Source organism: Leptopilina boulardi, unplaced genomic scaffold (genome assembly GCF_019393585.1).
Source record: "Leptopilina boulardi isolate dan_hultmark-lab unplaced genomic scaffold, ZJU_Lbou_2.1 LbouV2_1, whole genome shotgun sequence".
In the NCBI taxonomy this organism is placed as follows: domain Eukaryota; kingdom Metazoa; phylum Arthropoda; class Insecta; order Hymenoptera; family Figitidae; genus Leptopilina; species Leptopilina boulardi.
Window position 1 is genome coordinate 1,010,452 of NW_026137640.1, and position 17,877 is coordinate 1,028,328.

Consider the following 17,877-nt stretch of genomic DNA (forward strand, 5'->3'; position numbering starts at 1 on the left):
GGTCATGGATTAAAGTTCAATGAATTTTCAACTTATTAATCTCTTATTAATTAAGATTTGAAAAAGGGGATAATTGAATTAAAATTTTTTGATAAACATTACTTTTTTACCTAATTTACCTAATTACTTTAAAAAAAAAAAAATTATTTTTTTATTCATTTATTTTTCTTTGAATTTTGAGAATTTTTCAATGAATTATTTAGTATCTTAACCATTTTTTTGATAAAAAATACAAAAAGATAGATGACGATTATAAAAGAAATTAATATAAATGCATAAACGTCCAACAATTCAACTTGCCACCAATACAAATCGACTGCTGGTGATCTTAAACAATTTGGTCCATTTCTAATGACATATTCAACCCAAAAATTTGCAGTGTCCAATATACTCATTGGCCTATCGCGAAATAAAAGAGATTCACGTTTCGCAGCTTCCCTAAGGAAAATAATATAAAATTTAATGAAAAAAAAAAAAATTCCCCTACTTTTGAAGTATATCCAAATTAATTTTTAATTAATTAATTTTTCATTAAAATAAAATTACCTATATTTCGGATCAGTTAGGATACTATTTAGAGCATCGGTTATTTTTTTCTCATTAATTGTTTTTGGATCCAATAGAATTGCCATATTTTTTTTAACATAAATCTCCATATTTGGCTGTTGATCAGAAAAAAAGGGTAAACCAATTAAGGGAACGCCATTGTAAAGTGCTTCCATTGTGCCCATTAATCCTCCATGTGTGATAAATACCTTTGTATTCTTGTGTTCTACAAGTAATAATTAATTTTTAAAATATAAAATATAATGGAAGAAAAAGTAATTTTTACTACTTTCAGAGTAAAACGAGAACTGTCAGCATCTCTGTCAACTTTTACTCCAAAAATAGTATATAATTGATTATTTCTGTAGTAAATTTTACTGTTTCCGTAGTAATTTTTACTATATTTCTTGAGTAAATTTTTACTATTTTTGGAGTAAAATTTTCCAGAGATGTGCAGAAACTTCGGACAGTTCTCGTTTTACTCCGAAAGTAGTAAAAATTATCTTATTCTTTTTTTTTTAGAAATGAAAAATAGAAATTTACTTAAAACTGGAATTTGAGGTATCCAAGGTGAGGTCATGACATTTTTTGGAAGACCCAAAGGAAGTTTATCTTTATTTGGAACTTTAATTAACACTTTTATTGGAGCTACTTTAGCAAATGATGCATAAAATGCAAGTAGAGTGTCTTTAGGGAGACTCTCAATGAGAATCATAGATCCAAGACTAAAATAAATGACCCCATGTGTAGTTTTATCCATCCACTGTTTTAATTCCTTGGAGGTAGAAAAAATTGTTTTCATAATTAAAAATTAATGTTAGTTATTAATAAAAAAAATTTTTTAATTAGAAAATTAATATTTCTAAACTTACAGGTGTGAATTGATCATCATTTTGTTCGGCGTGTATTCCACCTATTGGAATCACTGCTGATGTGAATGGTTTAGGTCCATATAATGTATGATGATAATTTGTAAACATTAGAGCAACACTTCGCTCGACTTCTCTGACATTTGGCATATCTGGACTCAAATATTTTCTCATAGCTTCCGTTTGAATTTTATCAGTTAATTTATTGAATCTATATTTTGTATGATGATGAATAAATGTACTTTTTAAACGATCAAAAAACGTTGTGACAAATGCTTTATCCATAAAGACATTTGTGGCAAAAGCTGTTGAACTTGGATTACCCATGGCATCAGATACCCATGGAAAATCCAATAATGTTGAAACTGTTATTACCGGTGCTTTTAAAACATATCCTAATCCAATATAGCAATTTGAGCTAAATGCCTGAATTTTGATATAAATTTATTTCTCATATAATTTTTTTTTATTTCTAAAAATAATAAAAATATTATTTTTTACCTCAGTTATGATGAGATCGTAATGATGTATTGGATTTTTGATAATTTTTTGAAATTCTTCAAGGTTCATTAATTCACAAAATTCATTGCCATAAGTTGTGCTAATATGTATTATTGGATCGTGTCCAATTTGTGAGGCATGTTCAACTGAAATATTGTTGGTTAAATCGTGTCTAGTCCCATGTAAATTAATAATTGTCCTATAATTATCTGGAGGATTCTTGAGTTCAAAGTGACTTATGACATCTATTTTGTGTCCTCGTTTTGCTAAACCCTTCATTAAAGGATCAAACATATTATTATGACTTCTTGAATTCATTGGAAATACACCTAGAATTCTATAACTATTAATTTCCACAATAACACCACTAATAAATAATAATTCAATTAATTTATGAAAATACATTTTTTTTAATTATATAAAAAATTATTTTGAAATATATATATATAAACTCCGAAGTTAAGATAATGAGCTTAGTGCAACGATGTTTTTTCGACTGATAGAATGTAATGGTACAGCGCAAAGAGGAATTATCAGTTTGAATACTCAGTTTGCATAATGCTTACTAATGCAAAAAGCTTTAGCAAATTTTTTTTTTTTAATGTTTGACAAACATAGTAAATAGACTGATAAGTTCAATTTTATATTTATTATATTTGATTTATAGATTGTCAAAACAACAAATGAAAATTAGTTTAAAAAATCATTTATTTTCTATTTTGAAAAATTCCATTTATCGATTTTAAAATCATATGTCGATGAAATTCACAATGTTTATGATGAACGATTTTTATTTTTCTAAATTACTATAATTTTTTGTCAGTAAAAAATTTTTGTAATTCATGATTCTTTTAAAAGAAAAATTTTTTGGCTATAAAATTTTATTATTTTTCGTATTTTTAATCATTGATCGTTGTAAATTTTACTGATGTAATATTCTATAAATAATTATATCATTATTTAATATTTATTTATTTGATAAAGTTTTCCCACTCTTTTATACAATTTTATTATCTATATCAAATATAATATAAATGACGCAAAAGCAATTGTAAATTTCAAGTACAATTTAAATTCGATATTGCTTTTTTTTTGTTAGGAATTTTAAAAATATTTTTTAAGATAAAAGACAATTAGCTGCAGTCAATTCAGTTTTATTTGTTAAATATTATTTTTAGTACTCCTAATTTTGATGATAATCTAAAATTTTCCACTCTCAGTACTTATTATAATATGCCGTACATTTGAAGAAAATCATTATCTACATAGTGAATTTAGTTTAATTATTTCTAATCGGAGATTGAAAATTTTGAGTATTCAAATTTTTTAAAAATTTTCTGTATAATTAGCTTCTTTTTTTATTGTCAATATCGAGCTTTGTTGATTTAATAAATATAACAATAAATTTTATAGAAAATACAATTAACCACAGTATTGAAATAAAAAGAAATAGTAAAAATCCATAAATATCTAAAAGTTCCACTTGCCACCAATGCAAATCGACTGCTGGTGATCTTAAACAATTTGGTCCATTTCTAATGACATATTCAACCCAAAAATTTGCAGTCTCTATTGCACTCATTGGTCGATCCTTAAAGAGACGCGATTCACGTAAAACAGCTTTTCTATTCAAAAATTTTTCAATTATTAACTAGGGAATTATTAAATTTTTTTAAATAACTTACCTGTATTTTGAATCATTAAGAATGAGATTCAATGCATTATTTAATTTTGTTTCAGTTAATGTTTTTAAATCCAAACGAATGCCTATATTTTTTTCAACACAAATTTCAATATTCGATAATTGATCAATAAAAAATGGTAGCCCTATCATAGGTACAGCATGGTAAATTGCTTCTTGTAAACTCATTAGTCCTCCATGAGTGATAAAAACCTTTGTGTTGTTGTGCTCTATAGAAAATTTAATTTTTAAATTATTTTTATCGTCAAAGGAATTTAATTTTTTTTTTTTTGTCCCATATAGTGTAAAAATAATGAAATTTTTTAATCTTACTTAAAACGGGAATTTGAGGGATCCATGATAATGTCAAAATATTTTGAGGTAAACCTGGTGGTAACTTATCTTCACTCGCAATTTTCATGAGTATCCTTATAGGAGCTACTTTAGCAAATGATGCATAAAAAGCAAGAAGAGTGTCTCTAGGAAAACTTTCAATCAGCATCATAGCACCGAGGTTAAAGTAAATTACACCATGAATACTATCATCCATCCACTTTTTCAGTTCCTTTTAGAATAGAAAAAAAAAATTATAGAAAATATTTTAAGAGCAAAAAATAAAATATCAAAAAAACAAATATGAAAACTCACTAAAGATAGTTCGTCATCATTTTCTTCAATGTGAATACCAGCAATTGGTATTACAGCCGGAGTGTTAGGCCGTATGGCAAATAAAGTATGATGTGAATTAACAAACATTAATGAAACAGTTTTTTCAATTTCTCTTATATTTGGTATATCTGAACTCAAATATTTTCTCATAGCTTCTGTTTGTACATGAGTAATTTTTTCAAAAATATATCTACTTTGATAAAAAACAAAAGTGCTTTTTAAGCGTTGAAAAAATGTTTTAGGCAACACCATATTAAGCAAAACATTCGTAGTAAAAGCAATTGAACTTGGATTACCAATTATGTGCGATTGCCATGAAAATTCTTTTAAAAATGTAGAAACAATTATTACAGGTACTTTTAAAATGTATCCAAATCCAAAATAACAATTCGCTGCAAATGCCTAAAAAAAATAAATAATTTCCGTAATTCTTTTGTTGTTTAAAAAAAATTTCATATTTTTACCTCGGTGATGACAACATCATAATTTGGTAAATTTTTAATAAATTTTTGCATCTCTTTGTGTGCCATTAATTCACAAATTTGATTACCATTTGTGGCAATTAATGATATCAAATATTCTTCAATTTCAAATGCAAAATCAATTGTCATAAAATTTATAGATGATTTTAAAGTGTTATTTAAATTTATAATTGTTTTATAATTTTTTAAAGAATTTTTCAATTCATAATGACTTATAACATCGACATTGTGACCATTTTTCGCTAAACCTTTGACAATTGCTTCTAACATAATATTATGACTTCTTGGATTTAGGGGAAAAATTGCTAATATTTTATAAGTTTCACTATAAAATTTAATGCATAAAATAATAAATAATATGTTTTTGTAAAAATCCATTTTTACGGCAAAAAAAAAAAAATTTTAAATATAAATAATGAATTTTGAATTGATCACTTTTTTTTATCGCAAGTCTCTCACATTTGCGAAATATAAAACATTGTTGTAAAATGTAAAGTTAAATACAAACTGAAAATACTCGATGAAAAAATGTCGAAACAACCTTGCTTTAAATTGATAACATTTAGAAACAAAAAAAGTGATAAAAATTAATGGTTTTAATTTCTTTTGTCTTTAATTTGTACATTGCATTAAAAAAAAAAAAATTATTTATTTTTTCCTCTTAGACACTCAAAATTATGAAAATATTTCAAAATATTTTTTTATCCAACAATAATAATCCATAACAAAATTATTAATTAAAAGTTGAGGAAAATTCGATCATTGGAAGGACACGGTACGCCAGAAGGAGGTTTAAATAAAAATGAGTTGGCACTTAAAAATTCTTTTTGATTATGGTTCTTAAATAAAAAAAACCATTTTTAACAAACACTTTTAACAAAATCAGCCAAAATCCTCATCTTATAAATTTCCTAAATCCAAAAGACGGTACGAATCCATAGAAAAACATGGTTGCAAAACAAAAAGTAGAAAAGTAATCTAATAACAGCTGCGACTTTGTGCGCCCTGCATGCTGCTGCCATCTGACGGCGGCAGGAGGTAATGAACCTGTCATTATATTACTTTCGGTTTGCAATCGTGTTTTTGTATGGATTTGTATGTAATTGTTATTACTTGTGTATTTTTATTATTTAAAAAAAAAGTTAATGTGGTGTTATAAATAAAATTATAAATATTTTTATTAGATTTAACATGAAGATGATGACGAACCAATTCATCAAAAAGTCGTTTTTTGTTTTGTGGCAATAAACATTAATAACATACATTTTTTATGTTATTTTATTCCTTCCAATGATCGAATTTTTCTCAACTTTTTATTAAACATTCCGTAAGGGAAAATCTTTACTCTTTAAAATTATTAATAAATTTTTAATTTTATTCTCATTAGAAATATTTTTTGTTTCTTTTTTACAAATTTCTGTAAAAAAATTTCCTATTATAATTTTATTTTAATATTATAGTAAATTGAAAAGCACGATATATTGGAAATTCGATCATAGAGGCATGACAAAGTGGGTTCTTGTATTGACACGAATCGAATCTGTCATAAACAATCAAGTTTATTCCCTTTCTGTAAAAGGATACACTTTATTTTGAAGTAGAATGTTTACCATACCCACAATATGAAAACAAAATGATTTCAATGTGAAAATAAAATGATTTTAATGAAATTTATTAATAAAAATAATTTTTTATTTCGATAATTACAAAAAAAAAATTAAAATACAAATAAATTAAAATATAATAAATTTTGATAATCAACAATCATCATCGGTAAAAATTTTCAAAATTTTATAAAAGATAAATTTAACTATTTTCATTAGAATAAATAAAATTATTACAAAAGATAACAATAAAAATCCATAAACATCAAGAAGTTCAAATTGCCACCAATATAAATCGACTGCTGGTGATCTTAAAGAATTTGGTCCATTTCTAATTATGTATTCAACCCAAAAATTAACAGTTTGACCAGCTGTTAGTGGTCTATCACGAAATAATTGTGATTGATATTTTGCTGATTCTCTGCAAAAAAAATTGTATTATTTTTTTAATTTTTTTTTAACTTTTTGTAATAACTAATATCATATATATAAATTACCTAAAAGTAGAATTATGTAAAACAGAATTCAAAGCATCATTTAATAATTCTTCCGTTATTGTTTTATAATCCAATAAAATTGCCATCTTTTTTTTCGCGAAAAGTTGAATATTTAGAAATTGATCTCCAAACAGAGGAAATCCAATCATAGGTATGCCGTGGTAAAGTGCCTCTAATGTTGATAAAAGACCTCCATGTGTCATAAATAAACGAGTATTATTGTGTCCTAATAATCAATAAATTAGGTATTAATATTAAATTTATTTAATTAGATTATTTGAATTGAATTAAATTCGCAAATTGAAATGTTTTTAAAAAAGAAAATAATAAAAGAAAATTCTTACGCAGAACTGGAATTTGAGGAATCCAATTAGAAATACGAACATTATTAGGAAGTCCCGGTGGAAGTTTTTCCTTATTTACAATTTTCATTAAAATTCTCGTAGGCGCTATTTTTGCAAATGCTGAATAAAATATCAAAAGAGTTTCTTTTGGAAGAGTTTCAATCACAACCATTGAGCCCAATGTGAAATAAACAACGCCATGTTTACTATCATCCATCCATTTTTGTAAATCCTTTATTTATATATTAAAATAAAATTTTTATTAATGATTTAGAAAATTTAGAAGAAAAAAAAAAAATATTAAAAATTTTAAACCAACCGATGGTAATTTATTATCAATTTCTTCAACATGAATTCCAGCAATATCAATTGCACCAGGAGTTTTGCTTTTAACGCCATTGAAACTGTAAAATGCATTGATGAATGTCAATGATACTTTTCTTTCAATTTCTCTTACATTTGGCATATCAGGACTCAAATATTTTCTCATTGCCTCTGTTTGTGCTTTTTCAGTACATTTGTTAAATTCATATTTACTTTGATAAATTTGTATAACATTTTTTAATCGATCCCAAAATGTTGAAATTTCTATCATTTCACTAAATACATTTGGCACAAATGCCGCCGAATTTGGATTTCCAATTGCAGAATTAATCCATACATTTTCCATTGTTGTTAATACTGTAATAATCGGTATTTTAAAATGGTATCCAATTCCTATAAAGCATTGTGCAGTAAATGACTAAAAAAAAAAGTAACATTTTTTTTTATTATTGAAAGAATTTTTCATGATGCAAAGAAAACAGAAAATAATTTTAAAAATAAAAATATTAAATAAAATAGCATACCTCAGTGATTAAAATATCATAAGAAGGATCCTTTGGAGGATTTTTGATTAGATTTTGCATTTCTTTTAGGCCCATTAAATCACAAAGTTCATTTCCATATAATTCGGAAATTAATTTTATTATAGACACTTTTAAATCATGGGCGAATTCAATTGAATAATTATTCACCAATTTTGTTCTTGTTCCATCTAAATTGATAATTGTTTTGTAATTTTTCGGTGGATTTTTTATTTCATAATGAGTGACAACATCCACTTGATGTCCATTGCGAGCTAATGCTTTAGTCACTCCTTCAAACATATTATTGTGACTTCTTGAATTAAATGGAAATATTGCCAAAATTCGATATCCATCACTTTCAATTATAATAAAGAAACTCAAAATAATAAAAAAAGAATAGAATTTCATTTTTCTATATATACAATTTAAAGATATATTGTTTCAAGCTGAAGTGAAAAACTAACACTGAAGCAATAATACACGAAGAAATCTTTTGAATCGTATGCTCGTCTAGAGTAGTAAAAATTTTTGTTTCCCACTATTTTTTCTCCCTCTTCGGGTGCGACAAAATGATTTTTCACGGTCATGAAAATTCAGTGATTGGCTCTATTAAAATTTCCACTTTTCACGAAATTTTTAGTAAAGCCAATCACGGTCGTGAAAAATCATTGATACACTCATCAAAAATACTGGAGATATAAAAGCACCTTTAGAAAGACACTACATGGGAGATAAGACGTATATAACCCAAAGGTTTCTCTGTGTAAATGAATTTATTTATCAATTTAAATCATATATAGATGTTGCAAGATATGTTTTTTTGTTTGTTAAGTAATCATTTATATAGTTAACATGATCTCAGAATAGTTTTGAAAAAAAGCAAATCATTTCGATTATAGATTGTTCGTAACTAACGTTATTATATTTTACCTTATCAATAGTTAAATAGTGATTTAAAAAAAATTACTAAAAATATACCCTTGAAAATGTTTTTCTATTTTCTTAATTTATTTCTAATTATATACACATGCAATGTACAAAAATAAGTGATAAAAATTTCGTATTAATAATATTTAATAAATAATAATTTTTATTTTTGAAAAATTAATTTTTCTTCTTATTGTGAGATTTTGTGGTGGGCATTATTCTTTTCAAAATAGTCCGAATAGTGCGTATAATAATAAACAAAAACAAATAAATTGTGATGATACTACACAGTAATAAAAATCCATAAACATCAAGTAAGGCCAATTGCCACCAATAGAGATTGACTGCTGGTGATCTTAAAGAATTCGGTCCATTCCTGACTATATATTCAACCCAATAATTAACAGTTTCTGTCGCTGTCATTGGTCTATCGCGAAATAATTTTGATTCATATTTTGCAGCCTCTCTGTTTGTAAAAAGATATTATTAATAGTTTTTTTGCAATTTTTCTATGAAATTACCTTTTAAGTTGCAAATTTTTTTATTGAAGTTGTTATAAATAAACAAAAAAAAAAGTGTCTTATATAAAAATACACACCGATACTTTGGATTATTTAAAACCTCATTGAGAGCATGATCCAATGACTTCTTTGTCAATTTTTTATAGTCCAATCTAATTGCCATATTTTTGTTAACAAAAATGCGAATATTGGAAAATTGATCAGCATATAACGGTAATCCAATTAAAGGAACGCCATTATATAATGCCTCGAGAGTTGAAATTAATCCTCCATGTGTTATGAATAATCTTGTATTATTATGTCCTGTCAGAAACACATGAAATGTAATTCAGATGGTAATTATATTGACTTAATAACTATTTAAATTCAATATTATTATAACATTTTAATTACCTATTAGAAAATATTGTTTATCGATTTTGTCATATACAAAATTATAAATGCAAATTACATATTTATAATAAGTTTGAAAAAGGGCAAATTTTTTATATTGAATTGTGAATTTAGAAAATAAGAAATTAAATTTAAAGGAGCATTTTTTCTTACGCATAACTTGAAGTTGTGGAATCCAATCAGAAATTAGTACATTATTGGGAAGTCCCGGTGGTAATTTATCCTTATTTGCAATTTTCATGAGAACCCTGACAGGTGTTATTTTTTCAAAAGCTGAATATATTTCAAGAAGTGTTTCTTTTGGTAGAGTCTCGATTAAAACCATTGAACCAAGTGTAAAGTAAACCACTCCTTGAGGGCTTTCGTCTAACCATTTCTGAAGACTCTAAAAATTAAGATTCTAAACTAAAATTACTATTTTTTATGAAATTAATTCATTAAATTAATTTATCTTATCATTACAATTTTTTGTAATTGCACAATGAAAAAAATATGCTATTAAATCAATAGCATTTCTGCCAAAGGTATATAAAAATTAGCTTATGCTATAAAATCTATAAAAAAAATTTTACTTTATAGCATATGCTCTTGAATTAATAATTTTTATACCTTTTACAGAAATGCTGTTGATTCAATAGCATATTTTTCTAAGTGTTATAATTTACCAATTTGTTCTATTTTTAACCATTTCAGTTAAAAAAAAAAAAAAAAAGAAATTCTCTCACCGGGGATACTGTAACGTCACTGTCTTCCACATGTATTCCCGCGATATCAATTAAAGCAGGACTTCTTATTCGAATACCAAATAATGTGTGAAAAGAATTAATGAATGTTAGAGCAGTACTTTTTTCCACTTCCCTTATATTTGGCATATCTGAACTTAAATATTTTCTCATCAATTCAGTTTGTACTTGTTCAGTAATTGAAAAAAAACGAAATTTACTACGATATGTTATTATTGTATTTTCCAACCTATCCCAAAATGTTGAAATTTTTGCCGCATCCATCATAACATTTGGCGCAAATGCTATTGAATCTGGATTTCCAACATGATCGCTTGTCCAAGAAAATTCCAATAATGAAGAAACTGTTATTACTGGTACTTTTAAAATATGTCCAATTCCTATAAAGCAATTTGCTGTAAATGCCTAAGAAGAAGCATAGAAAAATTATAAAAAACTTTTTAAAAATTTTTAAAAATTTTTTAAAATTTAAAAAATTTAAAAACCAACCTCAGTGATTAAAATATCATAAGGTGGATCCCTTGGAGGATTTTTAATAAGTTTCTGAATATTCTCGTGAGCGAGTAACTCACAAAGTTCATTTCCATAAAAGACAGAAATTAATGGCACGAGGTCATCGCCAAGTTGTGATGCAAAGTCAATTGTAAAATTATTCACTACATTCCTTCTGGTACCGGATAAATTTATAATTGTCCGATAATTTGGTGGTGAATTTTTCATTTCAAAATGTGTTACAACATCAACTTGATGTCCACGTTTAGCTAAACCACGCGTTACACCTTCAAAAACATTATTGTGACTACGTGAATTAAATGGAAATATTGCCAAAATTCTGTAGCCATGAATTTCGTTTATAAAAAAGAAACAGAAAATAATTAAAGAAAGAAAATTCATTTTTTTTTGTTTCAATGAAAATAAAACAAGTATCACATTTATAAATCGAATATGCTAAACGGATTTTAAGAACAGGTATCAGGCAATTCAATAATGAGACTGACTTGCCACATTGATCTCATGAAGAATATTAATGTATATGCAATTTATTTCAGTTGCGTAACATGTTTTTATGTAGAAAAAGATAACTTTGGAAATTTCAACATCACTTTGTGGGAAAAGCGATTTTTTTTTCAAATGTACCGAATGAAAATGTTTTTAATTTTAAAATAGAATCGAAACAATAGTAAAAAAAAAATAGAAACAAAAAATAATACATACAAAAAATATGGAAAAATAATGAAAGGAAATTTTGATAAATATTCTTTATTTTAAATAATTAGTAAATGAATTTTAATTGAAAATAATAATTTATACTTACATTTCCTTTATCTTAAAAAAAATTTATTAATAAAATATTTAGATAAAAGAAAACGTGTGATAAATTATTTATTCTATATAGAACAATAAATTAAAATTAAAAATTATAAATTATAAATTAAAATGAAATGTAAAACATATTTTAAAAAAATAAAAAGGAAATACATTAGCAAAAAACAGCATAATATTAAAAATCCATAAACGTCGAGAAGATTATGTTGCCACCAATAGAGATTAACTGCTGGTGATTTTAAAGAATCTGGTCCATTTCTAATCACGTATTCCACCCAGAAATTCACAGCTTCTGTTGAATTCATTGGCCTATCGTGAAATAGACGAGATTCGTATTTTGCCGATTCCCTGTAAAAAATAAATGTTTATTTTTTCTGCAAAAAAATTAACTTTTTTTGAATTAAAAAAATTAATTTGAACATTTTAATTTGAACTATTATGTAATAGTGAAGAATATTTATACCTGTATATCGGATTGTTTAGAATTTCTGTTAAAGCTTTATCTAGAGAATGTTCAGTTAATTTATTGATATCTAATTCGATTGCCATATTTTTTTTCACCAATATACCAACATTAAAAAATTGATCATAAAACAATGGAATTCCTATTAATGGAACACAATAGTACAATGCTTCTAATGTTGACATTAAACCTCCATGTGTGATAAATAATTTTGTATTTTTGTGTTCTAAAAAAAATATCGTTTAGACTATTATCACTTATTTGATAAAATTATTATAAATAAAAGAAAATATTTTTGTTTTGCTTACTTAAAACTTGAAGTTGAGGAATCCATTTTGAAACTAAAACATTACTGGGTAGACTGAAAGGAAGTTTTTCTTTATTGACGATTTTCATCACAACTCTAACAGGGGCAATTTTTTTGAAAGACGAGAAAATCGCAAGAAGCGTTTCTTTGGGAAGTGTCTCAATTACCACTAAAGAACCCAATGAAAAGTAAACGACACCTTTTTTACTCTCATCCAACCAATCCCCTAGTTCCTTTAATGAAAAAAAAAGATAATTATTATAAAAATAAAATTTTCAATTTCGAATAAAAATTTTATTTTTTTAATTATTATTAAAAATAAAACCTTTGACACTGTTAAAGGAGCATCCTCTAAATGTATTCCGGCAATGTCAATTAGAGCTGGACTTCTAATTCTAATTCCCGATAAACTGTGAAATGAATTAACAAATGTAAGAGCAGTGCTTTTCATTGTTTCACGAATATCGGGCATATCGAATTTCAAATATTTTCTCATCATTTCCGTTTGTATTTCTTCGGTGATTGTACGAAATTGTAACACACTTCGATAATTTATTATCAAATTTTTCATTCGTTTCCAAAATGTTGAAATTTCCGCTGAATTCATCAATACATTTGGAGCAAATGCAATAGAATCAGGATTTCCAATAGCAGAACTGGTCCAGGGAAATTCCAAGGATGCTGACACAGTTATCACTGGAATTTTTAAAATAAAACCTATTCCTAAGAAACAGTTTGCTGTAAATGACTGTAACAGATATAATTAATTTTTTAGGGTATAGAAAAAAATTTCAATTACAGAAATAATTTTTAATAAAAATCTTAAGAATAATTAAATTAATTAGGCTAATTAATAATTAGTTAATTAACCTGAGTAATGAGAACATCATAAGGTGGATCGTTTGGAGGTGTTTTAATTAATTTCTGTATCTCCTTGAGATTAAGCAATTCACATATTTCATTTCCAAATATTCGTGAAATTATAGGAACAAAATTTCCTAGTTCATTGACAAATTCAATTGTAAAATTATTAACAACATCATTTCGCGTACCTGACAAACTAATTATTGTCCGATAATGTTTTGGTGGATTTATCATTTCAAAATGTGAAACAACATCAACTTGATGACCACGTTTAGCTAAACCTCGTGTCATACCCTCGAAAACATTATTATGACTTCGCGAATTATAGGGGAAAATTGCCAAAATTCTATATCCATCACATTCACAATTATTAATTATTAACACAAGAAATAATTTAAATAAAAAATTCATTTTGCCCGAAACTACCCATTTATTAAATTAAATTAATTAAGCGGAAAAATATCACTTTAGTATAATATTATTATCATATTATTATTTATATTTCATTTTATTTTTTTTTTTTGCTTTATTAATTTATTTATAATTTTGCAGCTATTATTTTTTATTATATTGTTTGTTAATACCGGATTTTATCATTGTCCATTGTTGATAAAAAAAAGACACTAATAAAAAAAAATTGGTTCGTTTCTAATATATATTTTTTTTCTTTGTGTCGATTCTAGTTTCTTCGCAGTAGCAAGAAAAACATATTTTTATCATGTTTAATTCATTAATACTATTTAAGTTCAAGATAATGAACAAATGAATTTCAAAAATGTTTATCAGAAAAATTAAAGTTTTAATTAAAATAGCATTAATTTTTCTTTTTTGAAAAATAATAAACAATTAATGCTAAAAATATTAATATTTTTAAAAATTTTCATTAAATGTCGGAGACGATGGACATTTATTGTTCATTTATATAATGTCATACCTGTATAATCTCTAATACTTTTAATACAAACAATACAGTTTTTTCTGTAATTTTTAAATTTGAAAAAATATTATTTAATAGATCAATGTTTTTTTTATTAAGTATTGTCACAGCCTTCAACAAAAATTATTATTATCTATTAATTATTATAGTTATGCACTTGTCAACGAATGTAGTAATTATATATCATTAAACATTTTATTTGATATATAGTAAAAATTACTTTACTCATTTTTCTTATGAACACGCGATTTTTTCGAATTTTTGCACAACAATCGTGACATGAATTTAATAAATAAGATAATAAGATAAATTGTCATTATAAAACAGAGTAAAATGAAACCGTAAACATCGAGAAGTTGAACTTGCCACCAATATAAATCAACTGCTGGCGATTTTAAAGCATTTCCTCCATTTCTAATAATGTATCGAACCCAAAAATCCACCGTATCACCTGCACTCATTGGCCTATCTCGAAATAATTGAGATTCATATTTAGCTGATTTCCTGAAATTAATTTATTATTAAATTTCTCAAAATAAAAATAGAAAGAATTTTTTTTTCTACCTGTAGATTGGATTATAAAGAACAAGATTCAGTGCATTATCTAAAGAATGACTTGTAATTGTTTTATAATCTAAACGAACAGCCATATTTTTTTTAACGAAAATACGAATGTTGAAAAATTGATCTGCATATATCGGCATTCCGATCATTGGTACCCCATAATAAAGAGCTTCTTGAGTCCCTATCAGACCTCCATGTGTCATAAATAATTTTGTATTCTTATGTTCTGAAAAAAGATTTAAAAATTTTATCCTCACAACGAATGAATAGACATATATGGCTAATAGATTAATTAAAAATTGTCTCACGTAAAACAGGAATTTGTGGAATCCATTTCATGGTCAGGACATTTATTGGAAGACCCGGTGGTAATTTTGCTGGATTTGCAATTTTCATAAGAACCTTAATTGGTGATAATTTTTCAAAAGACGCATAAAATTCTAAAATTGTCTCTTTCGGTAGTGTTTCGATCAAAATCATCGATCCCATTGTAAAATATACCACACCATCTTTACTCTCATCCATCCATTTTTGAAGATCCTTTAAAAAAACTTTTGTTAAATATTTAGTAGAAATTTTCAAAATGACAAATAAAAATTACAGAATTAAATAAAGCAGAATAAACACTCACGGGAGATAATTTTTCGTCATTCTCTTCAATGTGAACTCCAGCAATGTCAATAAGAGCCGGTGTTCTGATTCTAATGCCAAACAGAGTAAAGAAAGAATTGACAAAAGTTAATGCTACAGTCCTCTCGATTTCCCTAATATCTGGAATTTCCGAACTCAAATATTTTCTCATCGCATTTGTTTGTACTTTGTATGTGTACCTGTAGAATTGATTTCTACTAAATTGCGTCACTAATGTGTTTTTCAATCGTTCCCAAAATGTCGATATTTCAGCAGAATCCATCAAAACGTCGGGAGCAAAAGCCGTTGAATCCGGATTACCGACTCCTGGAGAAATCCACGAATATTCTAAACATGATGAAACTGTTATTACAGGCACTTTAAAAACATATCCAAGACCTATGTAACAGCTTGATCCGAATGCCTAAAAAAAAAGTTCACAATATATTTAAAAACAATAATTAAATTTTTTCTTTAAATAATTGAATAAAGATTACAAAAAAAATTATGTTCTAATTATAAATTGAATACCTCAGTAATAATTAAATCATAGGGATGATCCATTGGGGGATTTTTTATCAGCTTCTGCATCTCTTTGTGACCCATAAGTTCACAAATTTCATTTCCAAATACTCCCGCAATAAATGGAACAGTATTTGTTCCTATTTGAGAGGCAAAATCAATTGTAAAATTATTCTTTACATTTGGCCTCGTACCATTTAAATTGACGATTATCTTGTAATTTTTTGGGGGATTTTTCAGCTTAAAGTGTGAAATAAGATCGATTTGATGACCCCTATTAGCTAATCCTTTAGAAACACCTTCCAAAAAAATATTATGACTCGGTGAATTATAGGGATGAACGACCAAAATTTTGTATGCATCACCTCCAATTATTAATATAGTAAAAATTAGTAAAATCCAATAAAGCCAATTCATTTTATTTTATCGTTGATATTATCATTAAAAGTGATATTAATGTGACTTTTTTTTGTTAAATATTAATGTCAATAAAAATCACAATTTTTATATTTAATTTTAATCAATGATTTAATTTCCGATCCGTTCAAGTTTAAGTCTATGAAACAATTAAAGTATTCTCAATTTTTCTTGACAGTCGTATTTTTCCGTTAAATGGTTGAAGGCTGATAGCCTACTATATGTATGGTCAATAAAATGACTTGAGTCCACCGTTGTTTCATTTAGTATACTTCTTATCATTAACACATTATCAATTTTTTTCGATAAAAAAACAACTATAAGATAATTAAAACTATAAACTATTACTCATCAGAAAAAAAATAATGTCGCATTGATGATGTGATCGAAATTTTTATGAATAATTTATTAAACAATTTTTAAATAGAAGATGTGAAAAGTTTTTAAATGTGTTTTTAACTAGAAAAATCATAAAAATTATAATTATATCTATGTAATATCAAAAAAATTTAACATTTAATAATTAATTTAAAAAAAATATATATTTATTATCAAAGTATTTCCATTTTTAATAACTACTAATATCTCTAAACTTTTCTATCATTGTCAGTTGATGATGATGAGTTTGCAAAAAAAGAATAGATTTCTTGGAACGAGTTAATGACATTTATATCTTCATAAGTAATTTATTAAGACAATAATAATCTTTACATTTCTTAGAAAAATAAATTTAAATTAATTACTTGAATTTAAAAAATAATTAAATAATAGTTTTGAAAAAATGATTAAATAATTATTAATCATTTTTCTTGTGACTTTGAGAACAAGGATTTAAAACATTATAGAGTAGAGTAATAATTTTTCCTAAAATAAGAAACACGATGTAGTTTATAAAAAAAGATGGAAATAAAGAAAAAGATGTAGACATCAACCAGCTCGGCTTGCCACCATGGCATGTCCATTGCTGATGATCGTAAAGAATTTGCACCGTTTCTTATAATATACTCGACCCAAAAAACTGCCGTATCCGTTGCATTCATTGGTCGATCTCGAAAAATATGAGATTGTCGTTTTGCGGCTTCCCTGCAATAATTAATTTAATTAGTTTCAATTAAAAATATTTAATTTATAATAACGTACCGATACTTTGGATCAAAAAGAACGGCATTAAGTGCCTCATTTAAAGATTTTTCATTAATATCTTTGTAATTCATTTCGTAAG

At 25.8% G+C, this 17,877-nt stretch overlaps 5 protein-coding genes across 10 annotated transcripts in view; 1 reads left to right on the forward strand and 4 right to left on the reverse strand.

Annotated features, from left to right (window-relative positions):
- The window catches only part of LOC127284942 (calcitonin receptor-like), a 102,261-nt gene that overhangs the window by 58,224 nt on the left and 26,160 nt on the right, over positions 1–17,877 (forward strand). The gene's annotated exons all lie outside the window — the stretch shown is intronic.
- Positions 144–2,451, reverse strand: LOC127284433 (UDP-glucosyltransferase 2-like). Its single transcript, XM_051309896.1, has 5 exons — positions 1,917–2,451; positions 1,419–1,841; positions 1,090–1,321; positions 547–772; positions 144–438 (listed from the first exon to the last, which is right to left on the reverse strand). The coding sequence occupies exons 1-5, from the start codon at positions 2,319–2,321 to the stop codon at positions 156–158; spliced, it is 1,569 nt and encodes a 522-aa protein (XP_051165853.1). The 5' UTR covers positions 2,322–2,451; the 3' UTR covers positions 144–155.
- On the reverse strand, positions 3,021–4,792 carry LOC127285402 (UDP-glycosyltransferase UGT5-like). Of its 2 annotated transcripts, none has more exons than XM_051311436.1 (4): positions 4,246–4,792; positions 3,931–4,162; positions 3,602–3,827; positions 3,021–3,541 (listed from the first exon to the last, which is right to left on the reverse strand). In XM_051311436.1, exons 1-4 carry the CDS (start codon positions 4,516–4,518, stop codon positions 3,262–3,264), a joined length of 1,011 nt encoding a protein of 336 aa, XP_051167393.1. In that variant the 5' UTR covers positions 4,519–4,792; the 3' UTR covers positions 3,021–3,261. The 2 variants fall into 2 exon arrangements, with proteins under 2 accessions (XP_051167393.1, XP_051167479.1); XM_051311522.1 differs by having other exon boundaries at positions 3,384–3,536.
- On the reverse strand, positions 6,419–16,877 carry LOC127279889 (uncharacterized). The gene is made up of 20 exons (XM_051302568.1): positions 16,248–16,877; positions 15,718–16,140; positions 15,395–15,626; positions 15,087–15,312; positions 14,748–15,026; positions 13,592–13,931; positions 13,047–13,469; positions 12,723–12,954; positions 12,415–12,640; positions 12,143–12,299; positions 11,115–11,573; positions 10,608–11,030; positions 10,036–10,267; positions 9,567–9,792; positions 9,150–9,434; positions 8,042–8,483; positions 7,513–7,935; positions 7,194–7,425; positions 6,850–7,075; positions 6,419–6,773 (listed from the first exon to the last, which is right to left on the reverse strand). The coding sequence occupies exons 1-20, from the start codon at positions 16,653–16,655 to the stop codon at positions 6,506–6,508; spliced, it is 6,162 nt and encodes a 2,053-aa protein (XP_051158525.1). The 5' UTR covers positions 16,656–16,877; the 3' UTR covers positions 6,419–6,505.
- LOC127284694 (UDP-glucosyltransferase 2-like) lies at positions 11,992–14,229 on the reverse strand. The gene is made up of 5 exons (XM_051310329.1): positions 13,592–14,229; positions 13,047–13,469; positions 12,723–12,954; positions 12,415–12,640; positions 11,992–12,299 (listed from the first exon to the last, which is right to left on the reverse strand). Exons 1-5 carry the CDS (start codon positions 13,994–13,996, stop codon positions 12,044–12,046), a joined length of 1,542 nt encoding a protein of 513 aa, XP_051166286.1. The 5' UTR covers positions 13,997–14,229; the 3' UTR covers positions 11,992–12,043.

Bases quoted from the DNA above. Each gene is read 5' to 3' on its own strand.
- LOC127285402 (XM_051311436.1), bottom strand. From the start codon at position 4,518: ATGGTGTTGCCTAAAACATTTTTTCAACGCTTAAAAAGCACTTTTGTT. The intron at 4,163-4,245 runs GTGAGTTTTCAT...CTATTCTAAAAG, and splicing joins ATGATGACGAACTATCTTTA to GAACTGAAAAAGTGGATGGA. The intron at 3,828-3,930 runs GTAAGATTAAAA...AATTTTCTATAG, and splicing joins CCCTCAAATTCCCGTTTTAA to AGCACAACAACACAAAGGTT.
- LOC127284694 (XM_051310329.1), bottom strand. From the start codon at position 13,996: ATGAATTTTTTATTTAAATTATTTCTTGTGTTAATAATTAATAATTGT. The intron at 13,470-13,591 runs GTTAATTAACTA...TATCTGTTACAG, and splicing joins ATGATGTTCTCATTACTCAG to TCATTTACAGCAAACTGTTT. The intron at 12,641-12,722 runs GTAAGCAAAACA...TATTTTTTTTAG, and splicing joins TCCTCAACTTCAAGTTTTAA to AACACAAAAATACAAAATTA.
- LOC127284433 (XM_051309896.1), bottom strand. From the start codon at position 2,321: ATGTATTTTCATAAATTAATTGAATTATTATTTATTAGTGGTGTTATT. The intron at 1,322-1,418 runs GTAAGTTTAGAA...TCTACCTCCAAG, and splicing joins ATGATGATCAATTCACACCT to GAATTAAAACAGTGGATGGA. The intron at 773-1,089 runs GTAAATTTCTAT...TATTACTTGTAG, and splicing joins ACCTCAAATTCCAGTTTTAA to AACACAAGAATACAAAGGTA.
- LOC127279889 (XM_051302568.1), bottom strand. From the start codon at position 16,655: ATGAATTGGCTTTATTGGATTTTACTAATTTTTACTATATTAATAATT. The intron at 15,027-15,086 runs GTAGAAAAAAAA...AATTAATTTCAG, and splicing joins CTTTATAATCCAATCTACAG to GAAATCAGCTAAATATGAAT. The intron at 12,641-12,722 runs GTAAGCAAAACA...TATTTTTTTTAG, and splicing joins TCCTCAACTTCAAGTTTTAA to AACACAAAAATACAAAATTA.